This window comes from Centroberyx gerrardi, chromosome 20 (genome assembly GCF_048128805.1).
Source record: "Centroberyx gerrardi isolate f3 chromosome 20, fCenGer3.hap1.cur.20231027, whole genome shotgun sequence".
Lineage (NCBI taxonomy): Eukaryota > Metazoa > Chordata > Actinopteri > Beryciformes > Berycidae > Centroberyx > Centroberyx gerrardi.
This window is the reverse complement of record NC_136016.1, coordinates 8820481-8837994: the sequence shown is the minus strand read 5'-3', so window position 1 is coordinate 8837994 and position 17514 is coordinate 8820481. Positions and strand designations below refer to the sequence as shown.

The 17514-nt window shown below is 42.8% G+C and overlaps 1 protein-coding gene across 1 annotated transcript; it reads right to left on the bottom strand.

The window, feature by feature from the left end:
* Positions 1 to 12534: 12534 nt before the first annotated feature.
* On the bottom strand, positions 12535 to 14210 carry foxi1 (forkhead box i1). The gene is made up of 2 exons (XM_071907945.2): positions 13571 to 14210; positions 12535 to 13170 (listed from the first exon to the last, which is right to left on the bottom strand). Exons 1-2 carry the CDS (start codon positions 14166 to 14168, stop codon positions 12623 to 12625), a joined length of 1146 nt encoding a protein of 381 aa, XP_071764046.1. The 5' UTR covers positions 14169 to 14210; the 3' UTR covers positions 12535 to 12622.
* Between the last annotated feature and the right edge of the window lie 3304 nt (positions 14211 to 17514).

The following is a 17514-nucleotide window of genomic DNA, read 5'->3' as shown; positions in this document are numbered from 1 at the left end:
TCAATGAGATCAGTGCAGTGGTTTCAAAAACTAGATTTCTTGCAGATTGTGGTTATTGTCTGTTTTAAGGTTAAATTCTGACGATGTAATCATTTTATTAAATTAGCACCATCGGAAAAGAGGTAGAAATTGAATGGAAGTGAAAGAACAATAGGTTACTGCATTTGAAAAAAATTAACATTAAGATTCCACATTCAAATGTTTTACCCTCTCACTGTCAAAATGGATTTGCAGTGAAGTGACCAGCGCCACAACCTGCCCAGCAGAGGCCCTCATTCCCTCTCTCCCTCCACCAGAAACCAAAAACCCCTGTCACCATACCAAAGCCACACCAAGACAGAGGATCCTGAGACACAATAAAATCGGAGATGTATGGGAACCATCGAGGTAGAAATCTTTCCAATGATTTATCCCAGCACGCCTTTCACAGTTTAGACTCAGACAGGCCTACATGTAAAGATTTAAATGTGAGATACAGGTGAAGGGATTTAGAATGACCCTGACAGAAACTATGAAATATGGGAACATAAATGTACATACTGTCGAAAGGGTAAAATATCATATGGACAACACACGCTGTACCATACAATGAACCCCTGCCAACCCCTGGCACAGTGCCCAAACCTGGACTCTGGGACTAGCACTCCCTGTATTCTGGCAAAGTTGCTAATTTCACCCCATAAATCACTTTGCGGTTCATTGGCTGGATAGCTACAGGAGTAAAACTATTCAGTAGGTGATTCCAAACATTATTCCTTGTGCTTTTCAAATGCTTTCTAATCCTTTAAGTGTGACACAAACACTTAACAAAGGAATGCTTCTTCGCTGTGCTTAAGCACGGCCCGCTGAGAGGAGAGTTCTCCTTGCCATAAGATGTCAAAATAATCAGCTCGGAGCGCTCAGGAGCTGGCACGGCCTCAAAGAGCTAGCCATCACATATGACAAAGCCAGTCTGCGCCCAGGACCCGCTGGAAAACAGGACCGCGGCTGTGAGCAACTCTATTCATCTTAGACTGCAACTTCAATGGATCAAGTATGTGATGTAGCGGTCGATATAAAGGTGGATAAACCATGACGTCTAGTCGGTGTTCAAACAACTACAATTATAGAAAAATCTAATTTATTTTCATGAAAGCATTAATTTATGCCATTTTCCCAGCTCCTCAGTCTGACACTATGCACCATGATGTGTACTCTGAATTTACCTCATAAAGATTTATGTCAGCCTAAAAAGGTGAGTAAACCCAATTCCACAAAAGTGGGGAAAACTGACTTAAGGTGGGTTTACCCTCCACTATATCAGTACTGACAATGATGTTATCTGAGTGCATGTACTGTAAGGAAGGGTAGAGCATCATTATAAAGGGTATAATCTGAAATGAACAGGGATATATATGACAGTCCTTAGAGACTTTATTCACCTATTCACTGTTTTTTAGGGATTACTTTTTTTTAATAGTTTCTGTTTTATTACAAAATATACATTTGAGCATGACAGGAAAGACGGGAGAGAGAGAGAGGGAGACATGCAACCAACGTTGTGAGTTGGATTCAAACTCATCATGACTAAATGGTGACTACTCATTCACTCTAAATAAAACATACAACAACTTTGTATTTTGCACTGGTGATTCACTTTTTAATCTTTATATATATTTACATAAACATTTTCAGTGATAAAAAAAAAATGTTTTTTTTTAATTACAATATTAGTGCCAATATTTGCCATCTGTGTGAGGTATTCTAAAACTCCATAACCCCAGACAACAGTCTTGAATGGATATATAGGATAGTGTCTCTGTGTACCAGCCACAGCATAACCAGCATATAGTATAACAGAGGTTCCCATCCGCCAATCATCCACCAAAGGAAGGTGAATACTATTTAAAACACCTGATCTGTCCCACATGTGGATCTCCAGTTCTGTTGACTGTAAACAACAACCAAAACGGACCTGCAGGTGCTCTTACCTCAACATTCACAGAGGAAAACCGGACAAGAAGATGAACAACTCGAATGACAGCGGGAAGTTTTCATCTCTAAACCACTGTGAATACCTGAGAAAGAAAGATGAATTTACATTACATTACTGCTTCTTAGTGTATCTGAAATATTAGGTAATGTACAAAGCTTGTCAGGCCGGTAAAGTGCTTGTGCAAACACTTAGTGACAACCTTTAATTTGGTTTATATCCAGAATCCTATCTTCCACTTATTGGGGATTTCTTTCTTCATTCTGTCTGCTCGGCTTGTTAAATGGCCACTCACTTCAGAATCAGTGACTGGAAAGGGCTTTGTCATAAAATGTTGGGTTATATGATATGGACTTGGGCAGAAAAGTCTAATGAAGGATGCATTGTCTGAGAGAGCAGGTTCTCTCTGTCTCACTAAATGCGGTAACTGCCCTGACAGCTTCCCCGGCTCTGGCATGAGCTTGGCTTTTTATCAGAAACAACACTGTACACCTGATCACTCCATTCACACTAGAGCCAGTGCGGCTTCATGCTCTTACAATGACAGCATTATCTCTCAAATACCTGGTACCACCTACTTTCTTGCATGACATACAGCAAGGCATACACTGAAGGCTTATGTTATTTCCACAAGGCAGGCAGCAGATAATCTGACTCAAATATAAATATTTGAGGTTTTGAAAATTAGACATGCAGTATGAATGGGCAATCTGATTTTCAGCACTGAAAATGAAAACTTGGGATACACATGGAGCTTTCAAATATCTTTGGTTAAAAACACATTTGATGATTGCATCCTTTGCCTTTTCATGTATAATTCACAATATGAGCAGCATGATTCATCTTAGGATCCTTTTGAAATGGTTGCTGGTCTCTGAGGTCGGCCCGTGCTCCTTAGCAGGTGGCTGTTTTCATTAAACTTAAACGACTGATGATTGTTCTCTTCATTAAAGGCTGGCCAGTAATATTGGCCTGAGATGATTGCTCTAGGGGGGTTAACTATAGTGGTTGGCCGAGGCCTCTGCAGCCACGTAATGAGAAAAGCCAATAGAGCCAGGGCTATTACGCTGTCAGCGCTCATACCATTACACACCATTAAAAACAGCACAACTCTCTGATTCATCCTCATTATATTTATTGGATAGATGGCCTGATCTAATAGTAGAACCAGCCCAGCCCCTGCATAGTTCAACTTGAGTCATCATTCTGTAGCAACTCGACAGGAGCTTTCCTTTATAGTATATTAAATGGGTATTGAATGGGGGATATGTAACAGCACAGTCAGTATAGGTTTTAGGAGTAATTCTGATTGATAGTTTGACAGATAAAAGGATTGATAGGGGATGTGGAACCTGTTCAGTATTTGGTCAGAAGCCTCTGGTTGTTCAGTGAGTGAAAAGCCCCAAGCTGTACACTTAGTCATCAGTGTGTCACCCCTGCAAGCATCTCCCAGTGTTGACATGTACGCATAGGGCAGTGTGCCTGGCTTATTCAACATAATGGAAATCAACCACTTGTCACTCCTCCTTTATCAAACTACCGCTCAATAAAACCTGTTGCTTCTTAGGACAGGTACCGGACGAAGGGGGATTCCCGAGATCCGAACCACACATGCACATGCACCAGAAGACGCCTGGGATCGATCCAAACAAAGCAGCTTCTGTCTGCTCATTAGTGAAGGTCATTAATGTCTAATCGTATTCAAATGGCTCTTGAGGAGGCGTCTGGGCAGCCCACCCATATGCAGATGGAGGTCAGGGGGGCTTGCCCTCCAGGACTTGTCCCAGGGCGGCTGTCCCCTCCTAGGTGACTGGGGCTGGAATCCCCTGTGGGCCTGTGGACATGTTGTGGCCCATCACCCTGCAGACATACAGCTCCCTGACTGGGGTCGTCCGCTAGACAGGCAGACTGGCTTGATAGCTACTGTTCTGCCCCCCCCTATTGTGATTTAACTGCTGGTCACAAGACCCATTAGCATAATGATAAGAGATAGTGACACCTCCCTTTGAATTCTATCAGGTAGCCTGAAAGCCCAAGGTAATGAAAGGGATAATTACACAATTTATATAGGGAGGGGCACTGACAGTCGCACAAAGCTATCTGGCCAAGGCCTGACACCACCTAATTAAGATGGTGTCCCATCCGTCATGATGTCCCTGTCAGCGTGTCGGTTCCTTGTAGGTTAAGGTAAATAAAAAAAAGCGAGTCTCCAAACAACTCAAGCTACTTTAAAAGCCCCTTTAAGTGGACATATTTATGGAAGAAAATTGGAGCCATGTAAAAAGGCTGATAAAGAAAGATTGGATGAATAATGGAAGGCAGACATTATGAGAAAGGCATGATAGTTTTTCTAGTGGGACACAGAAACCTAAAAGCAACTTGACTGAACCTCCACAGACCTATTCAGCAATTTCTTGTCATGTTGTTCCTAAGCTTAGTGACAAGGGTTTGAAAAGCCGCTCCATGCTGAGAACAGTAGGGGTTAGAAAAAACAAGGCGTTTTAAATCACTGTCTGGTTAGCAATAGAAGATGGGAGAGGGACTTTGTGAGATGTCACAAATAAATAATTTATTAAACAGTGGGTTTCTTATTAAGACAGAAATATTTTTTCTCCATGCAAGAGGTAAGGTTTATATGCAAATGATAATAAAGGAGTATACAGGTTATTATAAGTCCTGAGTGTCTCCCTTTGTAATTCAAAATGATGCAAAATGTTTTTATTGGGTCTCAGGTTAAGGAAACCTTATGCTGTCCTCCTTTTTTTTAGAGAGTATGACCCTCTGTCTGTCTCTCCTGTAAATCAGTGTAAATCAACACAACAGTGTGCCTCAGTGATTCACCCAGTAATCAGCACACCATCTCTATTTCACAGGCTAAATACAGGGCTTCCCTTTTGCTGTTTTAATTATGCCTTTGTGTGTCTCAGATTATCTGAGGCTTGTAAAAACCTATTTTCCCTCATGCTGAATAAAAAAAGGCCCCTTTGTCAAGTGGGGGCATGTCAACACACTTTTGAGGATGATGTAGGCCTCTCAATGAGGTCTCTCACACACACACACACACACACACACACACACACACACACACATACACACGTGCATGCACCCGCACACATGCATCCTGGATTATGTCATAGCACAGGAATGCCATCACATGGCAATGGGGAACAGACTGTGTTAAATGAGTTGGAGCGACATGACACTTGTTTTTATCACGAAACGCAGCCTGGTTAACAACGGCAGACCAAGCAGAACCCAGAGTGTTAACTGAGGGCTTCTGCAGCAGCAGCAGCAGCAGCAGCAGCAGCAGCAGCGAGGGTGGAAGCCTGTTTCCCTAGACGGGGTGCATGCCTTGTGTTTATAGTTGACACACAGAGCTGTTTGGGGTTGATAGACTCCAATACCAGAGTCAACACTGAGCACTTGCCATACGCCGGTGTTTGTTTGAACACTTGTCTGGCAAATGAGCATCTCCTTTGCCTTTCCCTGGCTGCTGCTGCACAGCCAGGTTTATTTCCGTGTGCCTGGTACCTCTCTATTCCTAAAATAGTCATTGCGTTCCAGAGGGAAATTAATGCTTCGAATCAAATACATTTGAGAATAAATCTGAAAAAGATGCAACTTGATCCATCCTGAATTTTTACACAGTGTGAAAATTTCAACATGTTAATTATTCTAGCCAAAATCAAAATTGCAATTCATTAAGAAATGAATTGCAATAATAAGTATAGCTAATTGTGGTGTAATTACAGCCATGAGGGGGGTGATCAGCTTATCATAGCATTACATCTACCTGAAAAAAGGCTAGCGATTTAAAACAGGGGCCTTTCTTTCTCTCCTCTTTTTAAGATGATAGCAGCTGCCTCAGAAGTGAGCCGGGGCCTTGAAGTGCAGGCCAGGATTAGTGGCGAGCACAAAAGGAGCGTTTGGAGGGGGCATGCCTGTCGCTTTTGAAAGGCTATCATTTAGAGCCTTCAGCCATAGATCATCTGCAGCTTACGTGGGGCAAACTGGGTTAAATCTTGATCAGGCCCATTGCTTTACTCTCTGTGAGGGGTGCGTTTGATGGTTCAGAGCAGGGAGGGTTCCAGAGATCTCCAAGGCTCAGTCTGTCTCCCCTCTCCTGTCTCTCTATTGGTATGCATCCCTCATAATAAAGGGAGGAGGTAGGGGGTCTCATTAGGGGCCAGAAGGGGGTGCCAGGGAATTCCTCAAGGCAGATGCACCAGCATCACACAGGACTGGAGCAGAACAATGCTAGCCTGCTTCACAGAGCAGGTGAAACTCTCACATTCATAAGCAATGCATAGGGGCGATTCTATCCAGTTGCCTTCCAGTGTCAACAACACTCACCTTGTCCACTTCTGCAACTTCTACTCTATAGTTTCACATCTGTTTCTTCTAAATGCCTCAAATGAAGACATCTCTGAAAGTACAACAGTACTTCAGGTGGGATGTGTCTTCTGACAACAGGAACTTCATCTTATGTAATGTTCACACTGAGAGATAGCTTCCTTTAGAATTACTGACAATGACTGACAAGTTGTCCAGAAGTGGCTGCTTTGAAGATCCCCTGAGTACCGAATGATCTCTTCACTTCCGTCTTGCACCAAAGGTCCAGGCAGCAGTGGGTAAAATGGATTCCCCGGGGGTAGCTACTTCCTCCGTCATCTGTCACCACTTCCTGTCTGTGAAGAGGAGGTAATGACAGGTCACAGGTGGTACGAGCAGGGTGGTATCACTGCAAGGCATCAGGAGCGCAACACAGGCCATTCTCCTGTAGACGGTAATATTGGTGCTGCACACTGTGGTCCAGTTTATTTGATTGCCTCAGATAATTTAGGATTGAAGGTTTCTTCAATTTGTTACAAAAAGTCTCAAACTTATTCAGGCACTGCAGCAACCACTATCATGGGTTTAAGTGAGTGCCAACAGGTCAAATGTACCATAATCATGTGCAAGGCTTAAAGCGGTCCCTGGACCGAGCTAAAATGATTACATATTGGCCGTTACTCAGATATTTGTTCTGCTGCACTGCACATAGAAATTGATGTTCCGTGAACCCTGGATATTGTTCTCATAAGGTCATGGTTTGGAATTTCAGGGAGGTGATGATGAATGGTTGTGAATTTATTGGGGAGCTTGTGAGAAGTCTTTCACTCTATTGAAATTATTGCACTTGATAGAAATATAAATAATCTACAGTAATTACCTCCACCAATGAAGTTGGAAGGAAGTTATGTTTTCACCCCTGTATGTTTGTTAGCAAAATGTCTCCAAAAGTTATGAATGGATTAGGATTAAATTTTGTGGACAGATTACCCTTGTCCCAAAAATCAGATGATTAGATTTTGGTGGTAATCTGGGATTTCCACCATTAGACAATTATTGTTTTTTAGCCATAACTGCCATAACTGTGTTCATGTGCTGTTGGGAAGGTCCGACATTCTGGATTTGTAAGTGGGCTGCTAAACAGCATTGTATTCAGGTGCTGTTTTGTCAGAAATTCAAACCCAGAAGACAAACACTAAACAAACATAAACTGATAAGGAGGCTGTAGCTTTGCAAGTTGGAGAATTGTTAAGCATTGGAAGAGGTTTGCGCTTTATTTAGTGCCTTCTAGTTTTTAGTGTAATTCATGAAGTGCAAAAATATATATGCAGATGTTATATTGGAAGATTGTGTGTTTTCTTTATCACAAAAAGAGGGGTACCTTAAAGAGAGTGAGAATGCCCCATAACTCGTTACAAACATCTTTCCAGCTGACGTGAACCTTCCTCCCTGAGTTCTCTAGCAGTGTGTAAAACCACTGCCATGGTTTGTTATGACAAAGGTCATGGATAAAGAATTATCTGCCTACAGTTCCCTAATGTGGGAACAAAGACATTGTCAAAATATATTCCAGCAATAGACTGAGCAGGGGATAGGTTACATTGTTGTGGGGATAGGTTTTCCAGACAGGACGATGTGAAGACAGGCCCCGGCTGTGGATTTACTGGGACTCGTTCTAGTCCGTTAATCCTTGTATCTCTTTGACTCTTTCAGCAGGTTCCTCAGCTGGCGAGCCTTGTGTGCTCTAAAGTGCTTGCCCTTCCTGTGCTCACCTAGACCAATAATTCCTGGTCCTGGGCCTGTTTCTACTGCCACCGAAGACTGGAGGGAAGCATTCCAGGTTGAGATGCTTCACACAAAAGCATAAGAAAAACAACTGTATGGTGGAAAAAATAAATCTTGCATAACTGAATTTGAAAGGAATGGAATGTTCTTAGATATATTAGAATTCAATTTTTTGGTTATTTTATTCTGAGTAATAGAGTAATATTCCATCCAAATCTAAATTTAGATCTAAATGAGCTTAATCTAAAAAAAAAAAAAGCAAAGTGGAGAATATGACACACAGTGTAGGGAGAGGTGTCTCCAGATTTTTCACATGCTCCATACTGGTAACAACCGAGCAGTTTGCACTGAGATGAGACTTGTTCTGTATAAAATAATCCATATGGCTGCTCGCCCAGAACAGGGATCCCATGCCGTTATCGGCCCATACGTTAGGCTTTTTATGGGCCTCGGACGGGGAATGATGAAACCGAATCAGGTCATGCCAATTGATAGACATTATCCTCAGCTATCACATGCACACATAATCCTTTTAAAGTGCAGTGAAGATAGGTGCCCCCCTCCACCCCGCCGTATAGTGGCTTCCCCAGAAGCTGTCATCATATTGTTCTCTTAAATATTTAACTTCCTCAAGAGATTGAGCTGTAATATAAGAAATTACCCCTGTAATGCCCGCTGACTGCTACAAACAGATGTGAAATTTCAGGGTAGATCCAGACTGTAATCAGACCCTCTGTGGCGGAGCGATCATGTTCTTTAGTGGGGTCAGACGGACAGGCTCCCTCTTCATATAACCCCTCACATTTGTCTGTAAGGTAGTGTTATATGGGCTATGGGAAAATGATTAGGTTCTGGACACATCTTTTCATTTGACATTGTCAGTGTCTTACAAACCAACAAAGTGCCATATAAACAAGCTTTAAAATTACATAAATGTCACTAGAACAGCAGATATAAGTCTATGTACAAAAGAATGGCATACCTGCATAGTACATTTTAAAAGCACATGGAGGGTTTTGGAGCGGGGGAGGGGGACAGGCCTCGTTCTAGTTGCTTATTATCAGTTGAGGAGATCTTCCTTAATGGCTAATGGAAGTAAAGTTTCTCACCTTGGTGAGTGCAACTTTATCCACCAGTGATTCATCACTCCAGCTCATGTCACTCACTGGCTAACTGCACTTATCCCCACAGTGCCGAGCCTCCAGGCCTCATTGAAGCTACAAGGCCCTGCTGCGCACACAGCTCCTCTCCATTCACTGTGTCATTCCCAAATCTGAATTTAGGCTCTATACTGACTCAATACAAGACTTGAAAAAACAGGTTGGCAACTGCTTATTTGGCTCAATATTATATTGATGTCACTAAAGAATATTTCATATGGTAACAGTACTGAACTTGTTTTGCTTATACATTTGATTTGCTCTGTGTCTCTCAGTAAAACCCATTGCAGTGGACCTGCTGATGTATGTTTCAGGGAATACCTGTCCCAGACATTGCTGACTCTCCACTCAGATGACTTGTTGAGGAGATGGTTCATCTAGGCCCGTTTAGAGAAACAGGATTAAAATAATCCAGGTCTAAAACACGGAGTCCTTCAATTATGAGCTAACCTTGCCTTTGGAGGGATGACCCTGTGAGCCTGAAACCCATCATTATGGGTTTAGCCCACTAGGCATCTGTGGGGACCAGGGCCAGCCTTATGCAGAGGTATTCTGCTGGGCCTATCCCTTGCCCTGGGGCCGGGGGCCTACAGCAGCTACAGCAGACTGGAGTATGGGACCAGGTTGGCCTGACTGATATTCATAGGGGCCAGGTAAATGTGCCCTTCAGGCAGAGGGCACTGGAGCGTCGCCTTTCTGAGAACTGATAGCTGAGATGAATCACTGTATGAGAACTTGGAAGGCAAAAACAAATGGTACCTTGTGTTTCTAGTTTGCAGATTTGCAGGCAGCTTATGTCAATACAGATATCATTGAAGTGGATCCTCCTATTTATTTGTGATTTTCTTTAGCCTACTTCTTTAAATGATTGTATCCTGACAATTCCACATTGGTTGTCCATGACATTTTGTAAGAATAAGAACTGAACTAGGTGACCAGGAAACATTGTAAGGACAAGAATTAAAAGGCCTTCAATTTTGAAAGACTTCATACTCTATTCACTGCATGCGATGAGGATTTCAACAGAAAACTTGTTGCTGTGAGAACCCACTTCAGTATGACAAAAATCCTCTTTGTTTGATCCGTGGCTCTGATCTAATAGATAATAGAGCAAAATGTGGCCTGAGGGAGATAATTTGTTCCCAGATCCTCAGATCGCAATATTTTCATTTGAGCCCAGGAGGGGATCTCTTGAATTGCCAGCTTCCATTGTGTTCCAACCAGGAGCAGGAAAGTCTTGTCAATTAATTTTTTTTTTTATTCCAGACCACAGAGCGCCTGAGTGAATTCAATTATCAACCAATTAAGAGGTGTTTCCTTTTATTTACAGGCTTTGATTCCGTGCGTACTCCATATTGTTTCAAAATAAGACAGGAGCAGGGTGTTAAATCACTTGAGCATTTCCATTGGATGGGCTATTTCATATTTTCCTCCAATAACAGGCTTTCCGTTGTGTCCCCCGGGACACATGCAGCACAAAAGCACGTTACAGGCAGTCGAGCTCTCACGTCAGTTGTTCAGCGGATGCTCTTCCACAGTGTTTCACAATAATAAAAAAAAAATCCCATTACCAGGACTCACACACACACACGAAAACATTTCCCAGCGTTTTGCGTGACAAGACTTTGGGAATAGACGGAGACAGGTGGAATATTCAGCAAACAGGTTGACATCAAACAGGCGCAGTATGAATAAAACCCGCTCCAGACAAAAAGCTGAACTTCTGAACCTCGTGGAAGCAAGTTAAAGGTCTGATTGCTTGTTGAAATCGGGTCTATTGGAGGTGACAGGCGGAAAATGTCTCTGTCTTACACACTGTACTGTTTATAGCCACTTGACTTCAGGTTTTCTGACAGGCTCTGAAACATTTAAAGCGGTATATTTAGGGCTTTCTCGCAATACCACAAAAACACAGTATTGAGAGAATAATCTGAATATTTGTAAGGCCCTATTTGCCGAGCCGAGGGTCTGTGCAAACTCAGTGGAGGGAGAGAGAGAGAGAGAGAGAGAGAGAGAGAGAGAGAGAGAGAGAGAGAGAGAGAGAGAGAGCACAGCGGGGCCTCTAGATTAATTCAAACGCCCGATTTAACTGGAAAATCTTTGTAAATAGCTCTCTGTCCTACACATGCATAGTCATTCCTCGGGGGAAATAGTTAGGCCCGATTAGGTCTTATCAGAATCCAAAATTGGTCAATAACTGACGAAAAAGAACTATAAAGTTTAGAAGGGTATAGAAATATCACAGCAACACTGCGAGTCCCTGTTAGAATATTGTAGGAATACCATAGGGATATTGTAATGATAATATTGGAGATAAAATTACTATAAAATACAATAAGGTCACTTCACTCACTATTGGGTATACCATACACTAGAAGTCCCAATAGGGATATTATAGGAATATTGAAGGAAATGAACCATAATTTACGCTATAGGCCTATAACTGATTTTGATAACTCAACTGCACCAGATATCAGTTGAATAAAGGATGCGTCATATCTACAGGACAGACAGTTCAAAGCATATAAATTACATTTTGCATTTAACAAGTGCCCTTGTTTAAGTGGCCTATAGGCTACTTGCCAGTGTTGCACTAAAACTATTCTAACGATTTTGATGATTTTCCGTCAGCCCTGATTCATCAATTGACGAAGTGTGAAGATGAATATGACACCTAATCAAGGAGTTCACATAATTGACGTTTATTCAAACAGCGACGTGAGTTTAAATAAAACACAGAACACAATTCATTCAAAAAATACATGCAATGTTTCTTCTTATGAAAATGAACAATAATTTCTGTTGGGGAGGTGGGGGTGGGGATGGGGGGTGTTGGTCCAACCAAGCAGCTACAATAAACCATTAAAAACAGTAATCACAGGTAAACTACCCAAGACCCGCAGGGCCAGGCTGTCTTTCCATGGGCAGGTGATAGTTTAATTATTTTGTACAACTAAACATCCTGTCACAGTGGAGCTGTGTTTTTATTTTATAGCCATGAAATGAAATTGCCAATAGGCCTAAATTGGTATATAGACTGGGATAGACTGGTCTTACTATTTAAGTAAAACCTAAAATAAGTTTTAGGTCTTATTACTTTTCCCAGTTGTGAGTAGTGTAACAAATTGCTGTTTCAGTTTCAGTAATAGCATTACAGTTAGGCCTACTAATAAAAAAAGACACATTCCAACCTCAGACTGAAGTTGTGTAACGGAAAAGCAATGTAACGAGTAGAAGTGTAAAGTGTAACGAATTACTGCCTCCATGGAGTAATAACATGACTTACGAAATCTGCAATGAGTAATAAATTACTTGTTCAGTAACGGGCCCGACACTGATAGGGATATATATATACACAGGATACATAGTGTTTCTACACCTCTGTCCCTTCCCGACTGTATATGAGGTTATTAACACTAAAATGGTTGGAGAGCGGGTTGGAGAGGCTCTGCACTGATGTGTAATAGTTCATTCTGTTGTTGTCAGAGTTCAGAGGAGCGACTAAAGTGGGCGAGTAGGAGCCAAGTCCGGACATGCCCTCTCTGCTCTGAGGCAAACCCCCGAGATGCGACCCGGACCCGAAGTCCCTCTCCCCGCCTCTGGTGCCGTCGGTGCCGCCGCTCCCCGCCAGCAGCGAGTTCACGTTGGACACGAAGCTGTTGAAACACGGGCTGTGCTCGCCGGACGGAGACGGAGAGGACTTGGGCTCCGTGGAGGCCGGGGAGCCGTGCAGGCTGGGCGGGGAGGAGCTCAGCAGGCTGGCGGTGTCTGAGATCTTGTGCTGCCCGTCCTCCGACTTGACTGGGAGCCCGGCGCTGTCACCTCCGTTCACGTCAGCTCTCCGCTTTCTCTTCCTCCTGAAGTTCCCGTTGTCGAACATCTTCTCACAGTTGGGGTCCAGCGTCCAGTAGTTCCCCTTACCTATAGAAGAAGCAAAAACAAAATCATTAGGGCGTGTTACTAAAGGGTTGGAATTATTTGGGTGACATAAACATCAACTATCATCTTAACAAGATATTTAGTCTAGTTTTGAGCCTTAACGCCTCTTGTCCTTAGTGGGGAAAAACGGACAGGTTTGGGATGATTCCACTTGTTTCCAGTGCAGTTTTACCAGTTTCGAGAGTCTTGGTTATCAAGATAATATCAGTTGATTCAAGGAAGTTCATTTGCGTTGGAATTTCATCACTTACTTTCATAAGAATACGAATTCAAGACAACACTAGACAAAATGACTTATTAAGATGTTTTTTGGGCTTTTTTTTTGCAAAACATGCCAAAAGCCAAAAAAGAAATAATTTTAAATTGGAAAGATCGCACTCACCGGGGTCATCCTCGTCCCGTGCCACTTTTTTGAAACAGTCGTTCAGTGACAAGTTGTGGCGGATTGAGTTCTGCCATCCAGCTTTGCTCTTCTTATAGAACGGAAAGTTGTCAGCTACATACTGATAGATTTGACTGAGCGTCAACTTCTTGTCTTGGGCGTGTTGTATGGCCATCGCTATCAGCGCTGAGTAGGAGTAAGGTGGCCGGACCATCTTGAAAAGTTCCTGCTGGCTGGATATGGAGAGCCATCCCAGGTCAGCTCCACCAAAACCGGTGGGAGGCGGCAAGAACTGCCTCTGGTTCGACCCATATCCAGACTGTATGTAGGAGGTTCCGTTGCTCCCGGGAAGATAAGGAGAGGAGTTGATGCTGGGTCCGTTCAGCCACAGGTATGGGTTTGTGGACGGGGTGGTGTACTCTCCCAGGCCGTAGCTGGACGGGTGCGCCGGTGGCCTCTGCGGGTGATGGTGGTGGAGGTTCTGCTGGTAGACGCCGAAGTTGTCGCAGTACACGGCCATGTCCAGGAGCTCCTGAGCGCTGTGGTGCTGAATAGGGCTGGATTGTTGGCTAGATGGCTGGTGTCCAAAAGCATTCATAATCCGCTCTAATCAGATTCCCAGAACCTCAATCCGTCTCTGTCTCTCTCTCTGAGGACTGAACTCTTCCCCAGAAGGAGGAGTATTTATGCGCTGCGCCCGGAGCCTCTACAGGTAGCCCATTGAAGGGAACTTTGGGGATGGTCACACCCCTCTTTTCTGTCATGCCTCAGTCGAGTTGTTCTGCCTCAATCTCCCTATCAATGAGCACCGATACTGCCTTGGATAGGCTACTACATGCTGAGCTTCATGTTATTTTTCGAAGGCATATTCCCAGTTTGGCACGTTAATGGCCTATGCGTAATTACGCACGGGTAATTAGTTGGAAACAAAAAAAAAATAAAAAGAAACTATAGGCCTATATGTAGGGGCGTCAATTGCCTAAATCCTACGGTATGGCAAAGTCCCTGTATTTCATATAATTTGCCACCAAAACTTCCAAACCCCGAGATGGACTAAATTTCGAGGCAAAGTGGAGCAATGATGACTGACAAGATATTATTTGGCCCTCGTGATAAATTAGTAGACTTATAGCTCACCAGCCTAGAGGGAAAATTGGTCCTGCACGCTCCCCAGAAGCATTTTGGCTTCAAAATATATTTCTGGAAATTTTTGCTTGATCTTTCTTCTGTATTATAATGATGAAAACTACAAGTTCGAATTTGAACTCATTTAACCTGCGGTATGGTGACCAAGCCTATCAGATTTGTTTAATGAAATGAAAGCATGTATGTCATTAACACAACATTATGTAATGAATATATTTTTATTTCTTCAGAATATATTTTATTATTATGCAATAAGATAATAATTATGATTCAGGCGACTACTGTGCCATGATTATCTCATGATGTTCGAACTCTGAAATTCCATGCATGACAATGCTAAACCTAAACAACGAAGGCCTGCGTTTGTTTATGAAAATCCACCTTCTTTTAAAGGGAATTCCTTTGCAATAAACATCTCAAGTGCTGCTGCAAGCGTGGTATCAACAAGTGACTCGTGGAAAAAATATTCCCTCAGTAGGCTATTTTTGACATTTTATTTCTGTCGCAAAAGAAAAATTGCGACTAATTTGTAATAATATTATTCGGCTCTTTTGATCTCCACCAGTTGCCCCAAATGGAGTGAGGACAAAACAAATCAGTCGCGTTCAAAAGGTTATAGGCCTGCAGCAAAGTTTATATAAGTGAATAATTAAATTGTCAAATAAATAATAAACTTTTTATAGTAGTAATAATATGATGTAACATGATTATTTGTGTAGAATATATAATATGGAGGAACTAAGGCTACTAATTGCATCCTTATATCAGAGAGAAAATAGTGAACAAACTTTTTAAACGTGCAGCTTCAAATTTGGAGTTGAATTAATACATAAGGCCTATGTACCTTGTGCTCATTGGAATATATTACGGGCTGTACTATGTTTCACAATAGGTAAGGCTGTAAGGCTATAGGGGAAAGAGGACTCTTTGGTTAAGGGCCACAGAGGAGCTCTGGCATTGTGAAAGCTGGTAGGGAATCACCATGTCAATGGGAGGGACACCATGTCAATGGTTTCTAATGCCGTCCCCCTCTGGCTGGCAAGACGGGCCAACTTTCGATGGAGAGTGAAACTGGACAGTAATAGCCCACCGATACTGTTCACTCGCCCTGTCAGATAATGGTTTCTCTTCAAGACTCTTTATCTAACGGATGAACACTCAAACCTAATGATAACCTAACTATAAGAGTCCTATAATATTCCTATGGGGACTTATAGTGTGTCTCGTTTATAGTCATCTTATCGTGCCATTTTATTTCCTATGGTATCACTATGCTCTAGGGACTTCCACAAGCAATCGAATTAAAATTGGCGGACTGATGCAACAAGTCAACTTTTGATTTGAAATGATCCCCAACAAACAAAAGGGAAAGTGGCTTCCATTCCCTGTTGTCAGACACTTGAACAGTCTCTGCAGGCCGCTGGGCCCCTGGACTAATCGGCAGAACATTCCTCCTCTCCATGACCTTGGTGTAATTGTTTGGCTCCAAGGTGTTGTCCCGACCACAGGCTGTACACCAGTGGCAACCTGTGGGCTCCGCGGGGGGAAGTGGCATTTAACCCCCACATGAAAACAACACAACCTGTTAGGTGTCTGACACACAGTACAGCTAATTACTGCTGACTGCCGACTGGAAATCAGAGTCTGAAACAATTTCAGGAAGGAATCCAATGATCCCCCTCACCGACTGTCACCATAACATCCATATAATATTCCTATAGGGACTTATAGTGTGTTTGAGGTACCAAGTGAACATATCTCACTTTATGGTATTTTTAAAATCTCCGTGGTATCACTACAATATTCCTATAATACTCATAGGGGCTTTTAGTGTGTCTGAGGTTTTATCTCCTATGATATCACTGTAATATTCCTTTAACATCCCTATAATAATAGGGACTTATAGGGACTTTTTCCTATTTGAATATCATCCTTCTAAATTTCACCATGGGATCACTATACAGGCCTAGTTCTTCATAAGGGATTAATCAAGGCACAGAAGTTTCTCTCACTGCATCAGAAATCACAGCATAGCCTATTCCAACAAACACTATCGATGCGCTGTAGGAGCGCATCAATCACAGTTCCCTCCCCCTCCCCCCTCTCAGGTTAAGTTCAGAGATGTCAAATGTGGCTCAACATGACAACCAGAAGCCACCGTGTCATTGTAAGGTAATAATTCAAACATAGTGGGTGTGGAGGGGGGGGGTGTCTATTGTTGCTCTGTCATGTCTGTCTTCATCCCCTATTTCCTCGAGCTTTTCTAGGTCATGGGAGCTTTCTTTAGGGGATCAAGTCAATCATAGCGGGGTCGGGTCAGGGAGGCAGGGCAGAGCGGACTGCAGGCCGCTCCAGGCAGAGCTGCACCGGACAGGCAGAGGAGCTCCACTGCTGCAGGTGATGGGAGAGTGTGCTGCCGCTTTTCTGTTTAGCAGTTATCAGCACATTTTACGGTAGGGATTACAGCTAACACCCACTGAAATCAACAAAAACCCTCAGGGTTAATAAGGCTTGTTTTGTGCAAACAGCCTTGGCTTCAAGCATGTGGCCATGGGTTGGACATCTGCTAACTGTGTGTTGCTTTGAAGCGATTACCAGACTATTAAATATACTTAAGGCTAATAAAAAATATGAGGAGCTCAAATAAAGTCACTAATTACAACTGTGTAAACAAAACTATCTGTGCAGCCAGAGGCTTGTGCTGCTCAACGTCTCCCCCCAGTGGAGGAACAAAGCAACTCATGTCATAAGAGATAGTCACTGCTTTCTGCAAACCACGCAGTTAGAGTGCTAATTAA